The sequence below is a fragment of the Schistocerca serialis genome, chromosome 9 (genome assembly GCF_023864345.2).
Source record: "Schistocerca serialis cubense isolate TAMUIC-IGC-003099 chromosome 9, iqSchSeri2.2, whole genome shotgun sequence".
NCBI classification, from domain to species: Eukaryota; Metazoa; Arthropoda; class Insecta; order Orthoptera; family Acrididae; genus Schistocerca; species Schistocerca serialis.
Genome location: NC_064646.1, coordinates 269,193,060 through 269,209,810, shown reverse-complemented (window position 1 = coordinate 269,209,810; position 16,751 = coordinate 269,193,060). Strand labels below are relative to the sequence as shown.

Sequence of the window (16,751 nt, the reverse complement as noted above, 5' to 3'; positions counted from 1 at the left end):
ATGAAATGGACAGTGTGTTGAAAGGAAAATGTAAGATGAAAATCAAAAAAGCAATGCAAGGATAATAGAATGTAGTCAAATAAAATCAGAAATGCTGAAGAAATTTGATTGGGAAACGTGGTACTTTAAGTAGTAGACCAGTTTTGCTGTTTGGGCAGCAATTAACTGAGGATGGCTGAAGTAGAGAGGATATGAAATGTAGTCTGACAATGGGAAGAAAAGCATTTCTGAAGAAGAGAAATTTGTTAACCTCAAATAGAAATTTAAGTGTTAGGAAGTCTTTTTCTGAAGGCATTTGTATGGAGTGTTGCCATGTGTAGAAGTGAAACATGGACAATAAACAGTTTAGAGAAAAGTAGAGTAGAAGCTTTCAAAATATGGTGTTACAGAAGAATGCTGAAGATTAGATGGGTTGATGATGTAACTAATGAGAAAGTACTGAATAGAATTTGAGAGACAAGAAATTTGTGGCACAACTTGACCAAAAGAAGGGATCATTTGACAGGACGTATTGTGAGGCATCAAGGTAATACCAATTTAGTATTGGAGGGAAGTGTTGGGAGTGAAAATCGTTGAGGGTTACGAAGAGATGAATACAGTAAGCAGATTCAAAAGGATATAGGTTGCAGTAGTTATTCGGAGATGATGAGGCTTGCACAGGATTGAGTAGCATGGAGAGTTGCATCAAATGAGTCTTCGGACTGTAGACCATACCAACAACATGCATCCCATTCAACAAAAAGTAACAAATTGGTGAAATGTTATAATTTGCTAAAAATAAGTTGTTAAATAATACAGCCAAGTTGGTATTATTTTCGTGATGTGTACGCCAATATCAAATAGTTTTGTGCTGTTTGAGACTTCGCAACGTTGTAACTGCTTCATTTCTTCATAGGCATCACACTGGATAATGTTGTGGAAGCTGCACACTATTTCAATGAGACAACTGCTTGTCATCTTCAGGTGCTTACTGACATGTTGCTGCAATGGCTTCACTCGTCAAATCCTGTCAGTTCCGTGAACATCTTCAAAAGAGATTAAGAGTACAAGCACCAGTTCCACCACAATTTTATTCTCTGCTTAAGATGCATAAGGAAGGGGTTTCTTCTTTGCCCCATCGTGAGCAATATAGGAGCTCTAACATATTACCTGGAAAAACATCTGGCTTCTCTTCTAAGCCCTTTGGTAGGAAAATGTGAAAATCACATTTGAAACTCAGAAGATCTTATACGACGACTGAAGACTATGTCTTGAACCAGCAGACATGCTAGTGAGCTTCAATGTGTTTTGACTATTTTTCAACTGTGACTGTCTCAAGAAATATGTAAAGGTTTTTTTAAATTACCGCTACCAGTCGCAAACTTTGTCAACTGTTGTATTACTTATTTATGAAGTGACATGTTTCTAGGGAATACCTCATCTTCAGGCTAAATGACATTACAAAAACAACTTTACAAAAAGGTCATATTGATGTTATGTAGTCTTTTCATAAATTCTGTGGTCATTCTGTCGAAGAAGAGAAAACTTAGTAAGAGGCGATGTCACTTTGGAAGCTGGACTGATGTTTGCACAAAAATGTTTTGTAATGGTCACTCACTTCTTCTGGCGTAGCAGTCTCATTGTGATGCGCTGAGGTGTTTCCCTTTCCGTGGCTCTCTTGACCACTGTTGAGATGCCACGCAAATCTCACTCATCCACTGGCGTAACTAGTGCCCAAGTGAAACTCCGGTGCTGTGTCAAAAGGGTTAACTTGAAATAACTGGAAATATATTCTGGAGAATCATGATTCAAATACATATTTAGCTGCCCTGATTTAGATTTTTGTTGTTTTCTCAAAATCACTTCAAATGAAGGCTAGACTGTTTTATTCAATAAGGCTACAACCTGATTTCTTCCTCATTCGTGCTCAACTAAGCGAATTTTATGTCACCAGTAACCAATCAATAAGACTATAATCTCTAAAATCCTTTCTTCCTGCATTTTCTTCTGCAGGATGTTTCAGGAGGAATGGTAAGTATTCAGGAATATAACAGGAACAATCATTCGAAGCAATGTGTGTCCTGTACAATGTGATGATATGACGTGTAAAATGTACGTAATGAGATGAATACAAATAAAATACAATACAATACAGAAAATTTAGTAATCATCGGCTCTAAAATATATACCTTAAAAGCTATGAGCACTTGTTTATCTTCATTACTGTGAAACATATCTTTACTACTTAGCAAGTGCTCATAGCTTTTAAGATGTGCATTTTAGAGACTATGTTTATTGGACTTTTATGATTTGAATGATCATTTCTGTCATATCCCTGAATATTGTATATTCCTCCAGGGACACCCTTTATTAGGTATGACACTATTATACAGAGTTATTTTATCCAATTTTGCCTTTTAAGATTTCATTTGTGTGTTGAATTTGTTTCTCTGCTTTCAGTTTGTGTGATAAATGTGTATCTTATGTGCAAGGGTATTGATGTCAGAGAGTGAGAACTTTGTTAGTGTGAAATATTGCTTTTAAACAGTAGTTACTGGGTGGTATTTTCATTTTTAACAGTATTTTTTTTTTTTTTTTTTTTTTTTTTTTTTTTTTTTTTTTTTTAAAAAAATAGAGTATGCAGACGTCAGTAAGAGTAACCAGCGATGGCAATACCTGAGACGTGTTTGGAGGCCTCTTCCTTTAAGTCTCCTGTTTGCAACTGTTGGTGTGGTTCAGTGGAACTACATAAAAAAGAAACACACGAAGGAACCCGTAGAAGAGGCAAAGGACTGGGAGGTTGGTGAATGTTTTAAATTAACTTTAATGAGTTTGCACTCAGTATTATTTTTATAGTAATTATTTGTATCTGTATTATTATGTTAAAGGGTATTAAAATTCAAAAAATGGTCAAGTTTATTCAAGTAGTATCAAGCAAATATTGCCAAAACTGTAGATTGTGACTTCTAAACACACATTAGTTCTGAATTGAAGCCATGATGCAATTTGACTGATTGGGGTGATGCAATGGTGTAAGACATTGTACTTATATTCAAGAAGATGGTATTTCAAATCCCTATCTGACCATCTAGATTTAGAAGTTTGTCCTTTCCATAAACTGCTTATGGCAAATACAATGGTAATTACTTTGAAAAGGACCTGACTGAATCTTCTCCAGTCTAAGCTTATGCTACATGTCCAGTGACCTGTCATCAACAGGAATTAAACCTGTATCTTTTGTTTTCATGGTGCAACTTGTAATTTTTCATACACATAAATCGTTTGCGGAGCTGCAAGTCATGTTTAAGTACCAGAAAGAATTTCCAGGACCAGGTTTTGACTGAACAGTGATACTGTGTTTAAACTCAAAAGAGTGTTCCTGGAGCTGCTCTGTAGCAATTCTGGGTGTGTGGGGTGTCGCATTGTCCTACTGGAAATGCCCAAGTCTGTCAGAATGCACAATGGACATGACTGGATGCAGGTGATCAGACAGGATGCTTACGTACATGTCACCTGTCAGAGTTGTATCTAGATGTATCAGGGGTCCCATATATCTCCAACTGCACATGCCCAACACCATCACAGAGCCTCCACCAGCTTGAACAGTCCCTGCTGACATGCAGAATCCATGAATTCATGAGGTTGTCTCTATACCCATATATGTCCATTCGCTCGATACAATTTGAAATGAGACTTGTCTGACCAAGCAACATGTTTCCTGTCATTGACAGTCTAATGTTGGTGTTGACGGGCCCAGGCGAGGTGAATACCTTTGTGTTGTGCAGTCATGAAGGGTACGCGAGTGGGCCTTCAACCCCGAAAGCCCATATCTGTGACGTTTCGTTGAATGGTTCACGTGCTGACACTTTTTGGTGGCCCAACATTGAAATCAGTAGCAATCTGTTCAAGGGTTGCACTTCTGTCAAGTTGGAACGATTCTCTTCAGTTGTCGCTAGTCCTGATCTCGCAGGATTTTTTTCCTGTCTCAGCGATGTCGGAGATTTGATGTTTTATCTGATACTCATGGTAAACTCATGAAATGGTCATATTGGAAAATCCCATCACTCAAACTCACTTAAATCTGGTAATCTGCAATTTTAGTAGCAGTAACCGATCTAACCACTGCACCAGCCACTTGTTGTCTTATATAAGTGTTGCCGATCGCAGCGCCATATTCTGCCTGTTTATATATCTGTGTATTTGAATATGCATGGCTATACCAGTTTCCTTGACGCTTCAGTGTATAGTACTTTCAGTCTAATACTTTTAAAGTTATTTTCTCTTAAATTTTTCCTGGAAGTTCTCCTATGAATTAAATTCCTCAGAATTGGCTGTTCTCCATTCTGCTGTGTCAGCTGCTAAATGTCCCAGTGCAGAATCCATTTTCTTAGCCATCTCATTTCTGGGGCATAGATCGTGAAAATATCCATAAGAATTTTATTGGGTGTACATCACCTTCAGGTTTAAACTTGAGGAATTATTTTGATCAGTTCAATCCACTCCCTAATTGCAATTCCTCTAATACCTCTGCAGATAACTCAATATTGGGTGCAGATGTTTTACTCCCAAGTTCCTATTTAGTGTTATTTAACTCTTCCCACAATTTTTGAAATTCGTTCTGGGGATCAACAGTATCTTCAATAGAATTATAATTGCCACTAGTGGCTAGTTGTGTCTACTTTTCGTATGCTTTCTGTTCTACTAATAGCTGCATATGTGTCTTTTAATAGGACTAGTTATAGGGTAGGTAATGAATGCTTAGATACCACCAAAAGTTTAGCAGATTGTATATTACCCAATCCACAATACGTTGTGGACAAAAGTTAGAAAGTATGGTTTTTCTTAATTTCTGTCAGCAAATTGAACTGTATGGTTCATTTATATACAAAATCAACATCATTAACATTATTTCAGATCATTTAACTTTTGTAATTAATAGAAAGTTGTAATTAGTTAAAAACCTGACATTGTGAATTAACATGCTGTCAAATTTCAGCAAAATTTAAAATTCCATTCTCATGATTGCCTTATTACATTCCCATAGAAATGTTAGGAGAAATATCTCTCACAATTAAACCAATAGTTAATTAGCAAAATTTGTAAATTCCAACTTAACTAAAAAGAGACTTTTGGAGCATTTATCAGTCATCTGATGTATTTAATGAGACTTGTGCATTTTATGTATCATGTTAACTTTTCATTATAAATCAGTAAATGTAATTGTTTTTGACAATAGGCTAAAGAACATTCGTTGTTAAGATAGGGTATATATTCAGTGATGCAAAGCGCTGGGAGTCAGCTGCTATTTGGCCAATGTAATGACAGAAAATCTGTAACAGTTGTTGTTTTGTCAGTCATGTTAGTAGAGAACAGTTTATTTATGAAGATCTTTGTAAATACATATGGAAAATGCATCTGCTGTTAAAAGGAATCATCAGTGTGTTGGAAAACATTATTTTAACATAGTTTTCATCATGTCTAAAATCCAGGCAAATCTGCAATATACATCCTCTAATGGACTTTATTAGTGAAAGAGAATTCAGCAGGTCAAAGCTAAGTATTCCACTCAAAAACTACATCACTCTCTTGCTACAATGAATCTCTCGTAATGAGAAGTATTTTAATCAGAACAGAAGTTGGAGTAACATTAGAGCTTCCAGACTAGTTATGGTATTTGGATCACTCTCACTTTCAATAAGATTTCTATTTAATTCCAACACTTTGACCCTGTTTTGTGTATCTGAGATTTGGTTGCTACAGTTTTCAAATCATTCATAGTTATATCTTGTAATCATTTTATAGCATCATTGACATTATTTAAATTTTCCTCTACCTCCTTGCTAACCGAATCACAGTGTTTCTTCATTTCTGTTTTGAACATCGTAGGTATGTTTTCTAAGGTTGCCTCAATTTGAGAAACTGTATCTGCAAGTGGTGTTACATCATTAGACATATCTTCTAGCCTACCCAGCTGTTTCAACTTATCTGTGTGAGTTTTACTCTCCGTTTTGTGTGTTGTCATATCATTTGATATTGTTATTATATTGTGAGACAGTTCATCTAATTGATTGCACCATTACAGTTTATCTAAAATCTCACTTAACATTTTTATATTCATGCTCCGAGGATAGGCATATGCTAAAGTGTGAAGATTACTCACTCAAATACACTAGTTATATTGAATGAATGTTTTATCCCCGTGAAAAAGTATGTAGTACTACTGATAAAATTAGTCATAATGTGAAACATAACTGTTGACAGTCCACATTACAGCTCACCTAATTCATTTTATATTGTGCTGCAGTGTGAAGCAGATGCCTGTGTGTGTGTGTGTGTGTGTGTGAGAGAGAGAGAGAGAGAGAGAGAGAGAGAGAGAGAGAGAGAGAGAGAGAGAAATTGTTCACAGACTCTTCCATTTAGGTGACTTAACATATCTCGTATTACATGCTGAGCCAGTACTCACACACGATAACCATTTTTAATGTTGAAGCGTTACTCTCTTCAGCAAACCTTCTTTACTTTGTTAATTTTGCTGTTATCTAGATATTTGGTTGTCATCCCAACACATCATCTTCTTCACCTATTGTAACTGCACATTTCAGGTACAAACAATTTTATGGTGAAATTTTTCTCTGTCTCACCACAACCTTATCTCAGTGCCTTTTTCTTTCATTCCTCGGTCACCACGTGGAATGTTAATGCTAGTATTTGCTGCTGGAGAGTACTTGAGCAGGGTACCAATTCTGAAGTGTGATCTGTCAGTTATATGTTCATGATTCCCTTTACCTTTAAATCTTTTCTTTCTGCACTTATGTCACTCCTTGAACTTGTGGTCCTGCTATACAGTGCCACTGATAGCTATATCAAACTTCTTCACCATATGGAGAAAAGCTCTGTGATAATGGAAGATTGTTTGCTACCAACTGGCTACGAAATCATGTAACCACTTCTTTTTAAAATCTTTCTGTATTTAACAGTCACCATAGCACTTTCAACATATCAGTTAAACATTCACATTTAAGGTCTTAATGACTATACTCATCGACAGACAGTTTGTTAGTATCCCAGACAGACAGTTTGTTATCGTGCCAGACACACTTTGTTAGCGTGCCAGAGTCAAGAAATAAGTAGTAATTCCATAGAATCTTCTTTTGTTTTTCTTTTCTGGAACAACAACATTTGTCATCCCGATCTCTCTTCTTTGGTGTCCGTGGCACCGCAAGTCGCGACCTCAAGTGCATATGGCTCCTTCCCCACCAGCAAAACATTTGCCCTCTGTCATGCCTTGTCACTGTACTGTGCTTATTATGTGTTTTGTATCTGCACATAAATAGAAGATTCCCACAACATATGCAGTCCTTCCTCTAACACTACTACCATAAATTAAGGTTTCTACACAACCCTCTTTCATCAGCACAATATAAAGGATGTGGGACATGCTGCCACCTTGTATTACAACGTATACCATCACACTCTCCCACCACAGCTGCCTATGCACTGGGAGTTAATGGGCAGAATTTGCTTCCAAACCCCCCCTGGCCACATCCCTTGACACTTCATTCAGGATGTTGTGAACACTCTGACTTGACAATTTTTCAAATTGTGTTTACCATTGGCTCTACCACTGTTGTATTCTATTGGACTACCAACATTGTGGATTGGTGAATTTTCCACTGCAATTAATTATGTTGACACACAAGTATAAGAAGGCAGGAAGGATAAAATACTGGAAATAAAGAGCAATCTACAACATTTGCAGTGACAAGACTGCAGCTATAATAAGGGTTCCCCCCCCCCCCCCTCTCCACACGAAATTATATAAAATGTATAAAAAATTGTACCTTTCATTCTCACAAACAGGCAAACACAATGAGTAACTAAAAATAATAATTATTTAAAAAAACAGCTAAAACTATTAAAAACAGGAATAGTGCAAATGTCATAAGATACTATTTTCTCTTATGACATGAAATTATTTGTACATTATAGGATTGTGATACATGAGCAAAAGAAAGACCAATTTTCCCCCTTTCTGTTGTAACAAATTGTCGAATATATTGAAAAACCACTGTCTACTACTGGTAACCTGTTCACTAATTATGCTATTTGGTAATAAACGAAGATGCCCTTTGTTACATTTCTAGTTCCTCAAGAATGCCCAGAATTTTTCCTTTAGGCTCAAAATAATTTATGCTACAAGTACATACAAGTTAGATTCTAAGAATTTCTCTATGAATATCATGTGTCTACATGTTATGTTTATTCACAACTGACAACAGTTTTAAAGGTTTGCATTCACCATGTTTGCAGTGATCCTGTGAAGATTGGCAGGACCTGAAAGTGTGATGAAAAAACAGAAAGGTTCCACAAAAATCAAGTGACCATTATTACATGACCTAATAGATGTTTTAAATTCTTTTAATAATTACAGTGATGTTTGTCAATAACATTGTAATTCTGTGAAGAGATGGCAAAGGACTTGGAAGATCATTTGATCGGAATATATAGTGTTTTGAAAAGAGGGTAGAAGATGAGCCCCCAAAGAGTAAAACAAGGTTGTGGAATATAGTCGAATTAAATCAGGTGATGCCAAGAGAATTAAATTAGGAAATGAGACACTTAAAGTAGTAGGTGAGTTTTGCTATTTGGGACCAAGATAACTGATGATGGCAGAAGTGGAGAGGATATAAAATTCAGATAGGCAGTGATAAGAACAGAATTTCGAAAAGTATTTTTCTAGAGTTATATGGATGACAAAGAGTGTAACAAGTAGAGAAAAACAGCTTTTTAAATGTAGTGCTACAGAAGAATGTTGAAGATTAGATGCGTAGACTTAAAAACGAACGAAGGTAATGAATCGAATTGGGAAGAAAAGAAAGTTATGATGGGGCTTGACTAAAAGAAGGGATCAATTGATTGGACACATTTTGAGGCATCTAGGAATTGTCAGTTTGCTAATAATGTGGTTGCGGTGATTCTGCAGAGGTGAAGAGGCTTTCACAAGCTGGACTAATGTGGGGAACTACATCAAACCACTCTTCAAACATGATGACGATGACGACAGCACCAGTAGCAACCTCCCTGCTGACCACTAAAGATTTTTAAGTAACAGTTTTATGGGTGTCATTTATTGAACAGCCTTCACACTTTTGACTGTGATGTCATGAAATAGAACAGGAATCCACATTTCATGATTTATGTCCTGGAGAAAATGAGGGGAGAATCTGACAGTGTGGCTCCACTGATCCAAGAGGATGTGATGACCACTACTGATCCTTGTAGAATTTTTCTCAGCACTGGCAGCAAAACTTGATATTTTTCTTGTCAATGGCATTGTTGCGCATAGTTGCTCAAATGTTACCTTTTTATGTGAGAGAAGATAAGTGGCATCTAATGTGGTAATTCATTGCCTTATAAATACAGTCAAATGCCACCTGAAAGTCTTTTTTGTGTTCAGCAATTTTCTTTTAGATGATCAAGCCCTTACATAAGCACCATAGTCCTAGAATAGTGGTTTTCAAACTTTTTGAAAACCTTGACCAGAACATAAACCATACGCAGATCCTTTCACATAGAACATTTGAAGTGTAGGGTAAATAAAAGTTTTAAAAAATGTTAATCGACTGTTAATGTTACTACATCTTATTTTTGCAACAAAATCCACGGAAAGGGTAAGCATGCTTCTTCATAACCAGTTATTCAAGTCTCAGCAAAGTTTGGAAATTAAGACTCTCATCTCTCTCCACATTCACTTATGGTCTACATTTTGTGTTGATGACTGTCTGCTGAAGAACGTAAAGGTGTAAAAACTCGTAGGGCTTGTTACATGCTTGCAAATGCTTCTGCCTCACCAAGCTCTAAAACTCAAGAAGTGATGAGAGGGAACAAACTTCTATTCCAATTTGGAGCCTGAAGAAATATCAATCAGTTGCTCTTGTCCTTCGATAATAAGAGTTGATGGGTGGTTAAGTAATGAAAGGATCTTTGATCCAGTCTTGTACATCATCATCTTCTGGAAAGTACTTCAAAAAGTAATCAGTGAGTTCATTTAAATGGTCCACAAACATACTTCAATTCCTCACTGAGCTGAAAGATGTTGTCTTCTGAAACTGAGTTAAGAGCAGGGAAAATGTAATATATTTTATCATCCAACTTCTTCCTCCATAGTAGTAGCTTCTTTCTGCAGGCTGAAGAATTTTATCTGACAGCTGCAGGCTGTTGGTCTTATTGCTTTGAAGGGATAATGAATTGAGTATTTCAAAGATGTTACAGAGTTATGCCAGTCAAAACAGCCATAGTCTATGAACTTTTTGGAATTCAAGTTTTTCTCTTGAGCAAGGTAAGAGTGAGATTCATTCCTGAGTTCATACACCCTTTTCAAAGTAGTCGCACATGGAAGCTATTCACTGTAATAAATTAGGGAAATGTGCTCAGCCCTGTATCAATGCAAATTTGTTGAACTTTTGACTTTGGTGGCTGACTTTTAATGAAGTTTACCACTTTGATCACTGGTAGAACAACTTCATGAAGGGCAGCACTCATGCTTTTCGATACCACTGCATATTGGTGAATAAAACAGATTGTCCAAATAGCATGGGCAGTCTTTCAATGGATAACAGCCATCCATAAAATTTTCACAGTTAATGTGGTTTTCTACTACAAAAGAGTGTACCATTTCAAAGAGGTCTGTTATAAGAGTTATTTTTCTGCAGGAAAGAAGATTGTTATGAAATTTATTCTTATGGATAAATCACAAGTAAGAAATTAGATGTGCATCATTGTGGTTGTCTGTAGCTTCATCCAACTGAAGAGTGAAGTTGCCATTACTTTCAAGTTTTTCAACCAGTTAATCATTCATGTTGTCACCCACATCAAGCATTCAACGAATATGTGTTGTCTGGCAGCTGACTCGCCTATCATAATAGATACCATGTCCAGAGCAGCTGTTTTTCTTTTTATTTCTTTTTTTAAGTTGATTTGCTTTCAATAGCTAGGAAATGAAACAAATGATGCTCTGTGACTGTTCCTCATTTCTAGCAGCAGTACGTGTAAAACTGAAGTTCACCTAACTGTCAACTGTCATCGTACTTCTTAATTTTTCATCTTTAGAACTGCATGATACATTTGAAGTATCACGTATTGTACTTACATTTAAAAAATTAGCCTTATGGGCAGAGAAACGCCAGTCACAGAGGAGGAACAACAATTAAAAATCATCATTTGACAAAACTAACCTTCAAATTGATTGATACTGAATGAAGACAAATGAGTCACAGAGTAGGATTTGATTTCCATCTACCATGCTCTCATAGTAACAACACTTGTCAGCTCACTAGATATCACTACTATAATAGTGCACACATTATTTCTTTACTCAAACCAAATTATTATTTTTATGAAACCACCGCAAAGTCTCAACTCTGAGGCCACATTGCCCCTGGGAGCTGCAATGCGCAGATTGAAAACCCGTGGTCTAGAAGATCATAAATGACAGTTTGCAGTAGACTGAATCACATTTCGTTTTTGAACCCTGTCATATTGGATGGTTGAATTCTACTGGCTTTCTTCAAACAGACCTCTTTTGTTGAGAAGGATTTAGAATGGTCCTGGTTTTGTGTGTCAGATTACAGTATATTTATTAGGGATCTTTCCAGTGATGAAACCTTTTTCGTATTATTATTTCACTGAAAGGTTGTACAAAAATGACACTGGAAAAAGTGATGATGTACGATTTCCAAAAATTTTTCTCATTTGGTGCCATTTCACTACTGTAAACCTGAATCTCTGGCACCTTTTAGCTGAGTCAGAAAAATATTGTCTGCTCTCATTTCATGTCGCTGGTACAATCATATGGTAGTGGAAATGTCTGCCAAATTATTTGTTATAAACAGATATGTGAGTGACGTATTGAGAAGTGATGTGGTAGCATCTACCTGATGGGTAAATTGTCAGATCAACAGTAAAAGTAAACAAGTAGTTTCAAATGAAATGATGTAGGAGGAGAAGATTAGTGTTTAACATCCCGTTGACAATGAGGTCATTAGAGACGGAGCACAAGCTCCGTCTTGAGGGAAGGTTAGGGAAGGAAATCAGCTGTGCCCTTTCAAAGGAACCATCCCAGCATTTGCCTGCAGTCATCTAGGAAAATCATGGAAAACCTAAATCAGGATGTCCGGACGGAGGTTTGAACCGTCACCCTCCTGAAATGATACATCACAAGTTTATTTGTATGAGCTTCCAGTTGGGAGCCCTCTGTCTCTTTTGACTAACAAAATTAGTGTTAAAAGCTGTGTTTGAAATAATAATGTGTCAGGTAAATGTGCAACATAGGAGAAATTTTGGCTTGAACATATCTGACAGGTGATCACGCATCAATCTGTTTATCACCCTTTGGTCAACTTTACTGTCAAATCTTCAGATCCTTTCCATGTTTCCTAGCAATTGATGAGAATTGCAAAACACAGCATCAGTTGCAAATATGCCTCACATGAAGCCCTATGGGAAATGCCAGTTATACTGTGGACAGCAGCATCCTGCAGCCAGAAAGAGGTGCTAAAAGGTGCAGTTCACAGTAGACCCACATTTTCCCCACCAGCTGTGCACTAGCTGAAGACTGCACGGACTGAAAGTTTTTGGTGGCTTGACACTTGACATGTATCATAAGGATAAAACCATCAAGAGTAAATTTGATAAAATAGGATAATTATGTAATGGAAAATGACAAATATTTACAACTGAAATGGAATAAAGTTTATTTTATTAAATAAAATTGAATTCACTTTTGGATTGTGGCCTCATAATAAAATAAATAAATTAAAAAAAGTTTCATCGTGAACAGTGCAGTGAAGATTTGTATCTGAACACGGCAAACTCCCATACCAAGCACTCATCACATGTGGGTGCTCAATTTCAGATTCCGAAAGAGCCGTAACTTCATGAAAATCTGAAATTAAAGTTCATTACATGATCCTGTTGTGATTGAAAATTAAAAATCAAACTGTACAATAATATCTATTTAGTTTGTCATTTGTGTTATCAGTTTCTGAGCTATTAATTTAAACAGGCTTTAGTTCAGTACAGTACATTGTGACACACTGCAAAACGTAATGTTTCAACTCTCTTGAGTGTCTAACACCAGATGAATGCTAAGGTTCTCTCTGTCTGTGAACAGCTCTCATCTGTTAGTGATGAATTAACACTAGAAAGGCGGAGTCTCTACATTCCTAAAACAGTGGAAAAGGATCATTTTGATCCTGCATAAAATATTTTCATATCTGACATAAACAAGTGCTTTATTTTATTGTTTGTGAATCCATACTTTTTTCTGAGTTATAACAACAATTATTTAACACAGTAATTAACACATCACTTACTTAAACCAAAAATATCTTACTGATTTATCATTGCTCTTGCTAACAAGTTTCCTATACTGTAGACTTTCATTTGTCAATTATTTATAGATCCTTCTCTGCCCCATGACCCACAGACATTGCTGAGGTGAGACATTTTGTATATTTGTTTTGTGTTTTACTCCCATATATTCTACACAGGACTTAATTGTACTTTTTACTCAGTTGGCAACTGCTAGATTCATTTAGCTCAGGTGGTTTGTGTTTTATGCCTGCATTTTCTGTACATGCCTTTCTGACACTTTACATAGTTGGCAATGGTTTTGTAATCTTTGCAAAGTCTAATTTGGCTCTGCTTCCATTTTGTAGGTGATTTTTATCCCATATTTTCTTTTGTATGTTATTCTTCCTCCTCTTTTGTTACCTTGAGTTCATTCATCAGCTGAAGTGCAAACACCTTCCTTTCATGTTTTTGTTCAGTACTGTTTTGTAGGTGACTCATGCATGTATTGCCATCGTTTGAGATATTGCAGTAGGTATGCATTGTCTGCCTCCTATGTACAACTTTTTTAGTATATTTAATTGATCAACCATGACCACCTCACATTTCATTGCATTTTAGAATGTTATGGTTGCAGGTTTCTTCTTTCCTTATTGCTTCTTTAGCATGCAGTGTACTCGTGGTGCAATCTGTTGCCAGTTTGGTGCAGGATGGTGGCGGACTGTATTTCAGCATCTGGATTTTATACCTCATCAGGGATTTCATTAAAGATCTTGTTGATTGTACCAACTAATAAAATTTACTTTTCTGTAAGCTTCTTAGCAAGTTGTAGAGACATGGGGTAGTTGTCTGTTGCCCCTTTTCTTTCTAAATTTAGAAATGGCTTCAAGACTCTTAGCATCATACTGCTTCTTTCTATGCATGTTCTCTTGTCCGAGGTATGGAAAAGCATTACATATATACTTCATTGAAACATTAGCAGAAATCCAGAATTTGAAGCCATATTTGTTTGGCATGAATTGAGTGAATCTGCATCTTGTTTCGCGTGGTAATAGTTGCTTGTATATGGTTATATTGTCTCTAGGCTTGTAATAATGAATACTGTTTTCTATGAACCTTCCCCAAATTTGGGTACAAGAGTGAATTTTTTGGTTGGCAAGTGCTCAGCTGTTGCTCATTTTTCATCAAAATGGAAGAATCTGAGAAGCTCCTGAAATATGTTCCTTGTCATAATGTCCTCAATGAAAGCAGATCCCAAAGAATTTGAACACAGATTGTCTGCAGACATATCTTTTGTACAAATGACACCCTGAGCATATATCACAGCTATTAATTTTTTTTCCAATTACTCAAGTGCTGTGGTCCAAACATTGTTATTAAAGTATTTTTTTAGCATTTCATTCTGTGTATTTCTTAATGAGCTATAGCATTGTCTCGTCAAAAATAGGACACAAAGTGCTGATGACAGAGTCCTCTACTCATTAGCAAGTGTAAGTAGTGGGATCTCCTCTCTCCTTTATAATGTACACAGCTCACCTCCTTCCAGAAGATGAAAAATTGAAAATCTCTCACTAGGTTCCATCCCTAGTGACAATCTTTGTAGAATAATTCAGTTTGACCTGCTGTGATGGGTGAGGTGAGGGTCATCATAGATCAGCATCAGTTCCTCCTCCACTAATCCATTTTAATTCACAATGACTTCATCTTCATTTGCCTCAGGTGTAAAATCTTCATCTTCATCAATAAATTCAGTTCCTGATTCAGCTTCACGATTCTCCCAGAGACATAACATTTCCTCGTCAAAAAGTCCATGCTGACAAGTCTGAAAATGTCTTTCGTGGACAAAGAATATTACTTGAATTATACAATATACTGTGGCAGATTGGGATGTGCATTGTCCAAGGTGCAACAATGAGCAGCAACAACTCTGGTGGATTGATGGTTATTGGTGCTTCATTGTTGAATTATTTACATATATTAAGAGGAGAAGCAGTGTCAAGTTGACCGCTTCTGCCATTTTAGGCATATCAGATAAAATGTTCAAGAAAATGTAAGTATTTTGGAAAGCCAATTACATGATTATCAAGAAGAGAAAAAATTAGTACGAGTAAAACAATTTCAAGAATTAATTTAAAAAATTGGATATGACACCGAAGAAAATGTATGATGGGGTCATTTTGACACCTTCTGCCATTCTTGTGTTAAGATAGAGTTCAACACAGAGCATAAAATTTTAAGTCTTTCACATTTGGCGTAGCTGATACGCCGCATATAATCTCTATTCACCGCTACCTATTGCAGAACTCGTCACTGACACCGCAATCACGAGTGAAGCAGAGAAGTTCCAACAGAATAGGCATTTCTTGCTTATATAGTGTCGCAAACATGACAGAACATGTGCATTTCACATAGCATCACTGACACCACAGAAAATGCATATATCACTTATATAGCATTGCTGATGTCACATTGCCTTGTTTCTTAAAACTATACATACATACAGTTCTCTTTCTTACAGTTCTTTCCTGCTTACAAACTACATTACAAGTCTACTGGTTCCTTGTCATCTATGAAATAAATATTGAAACCTTCTGCAACATTCATTTATGTAAAGAAAACATGTTTGTAAATAAATAGAAAAATGAAGTGGCCAATTATTCGAATTGTCTTTAGTTGATCTTTCACCAAGTGCCCTCATAATTTACAGCATATGCATCATACTTGCAAGAACTTTATTGGTGGTCAGTTTAAATAAATTTAATATTTCTATTAAAAACATTGAATAATGTAAAAAAATTCTCAGCCAGAAAACAGGTGATGGATGCTCCTACACTGCGCTGACTTCATAATATATGTTGCTTTGGGGAATTGCATATTGTGGCTTAACTCATTTAGCTGCAAGGTTGTTTGTTGCTTGTAACATTAAAACTGTTTAATGTATCAAACCAGGGAAGTCACAGGTTACATTATAAACAAGTATATTTTATTTGACACTTTGTTTGAGTTTGTAGCACCTCGGGTTCTCATACAGTTAATTTAACTAGGGAAGTATCATAAATTACAGTTTTTAATATTGTTGTAACTTATGTAGTTTTTGGCATATATAAACATTCTAAGCGGTGTTAGGCTCGTCTCATCAACGTGCTCAGTTTGATAGCTTTGCTGTTCACGTAGGACAACTGGATTTTGTGACACTAGATATCCAAGATTTTTACACATTTAAGTGAGCATTCTTGCCATGGCATCCCTCCTGTTTCATTTGTGTGGATTTGAGGCTTCATGGCAGCAGGGAAATTCACCACGAGTCCCGTGTCTTTCATGCTTTGCCATATAGCTTGTAGCCTGGAGCTGCGCTTAAACTCCACTTCTTGGGCTGGACTATCACCACCCATTTGGACAGGCAAGCACATTTAAAAACAAGC

General features: G+C 36.4%; 1 protein-coding gene across 1 annotated transcript in view; it reads left to right on the top strand.

Moving 5' to 3' along the window:
• LOC126419221 (phosphatidylserine decarboxylase proenzyme, mitochondrial) overlaps window positions 1-16,751 on the top strand; it is a 118,549-nt gene that overhangs the window by 30,303 nt on the left and 71,495 nt on the right. The window contains exon 3 of the mRNA XM_050086357.1: window positions 2,615-2,778. Within this exon, the coding sequence (XP_049942314.1) occupies window positions 2,615-2,778 (164 nt within the window). The remainder of the gene's footprint in view (window positions 1-2,614; window positions 2,779-16,751) is intronic.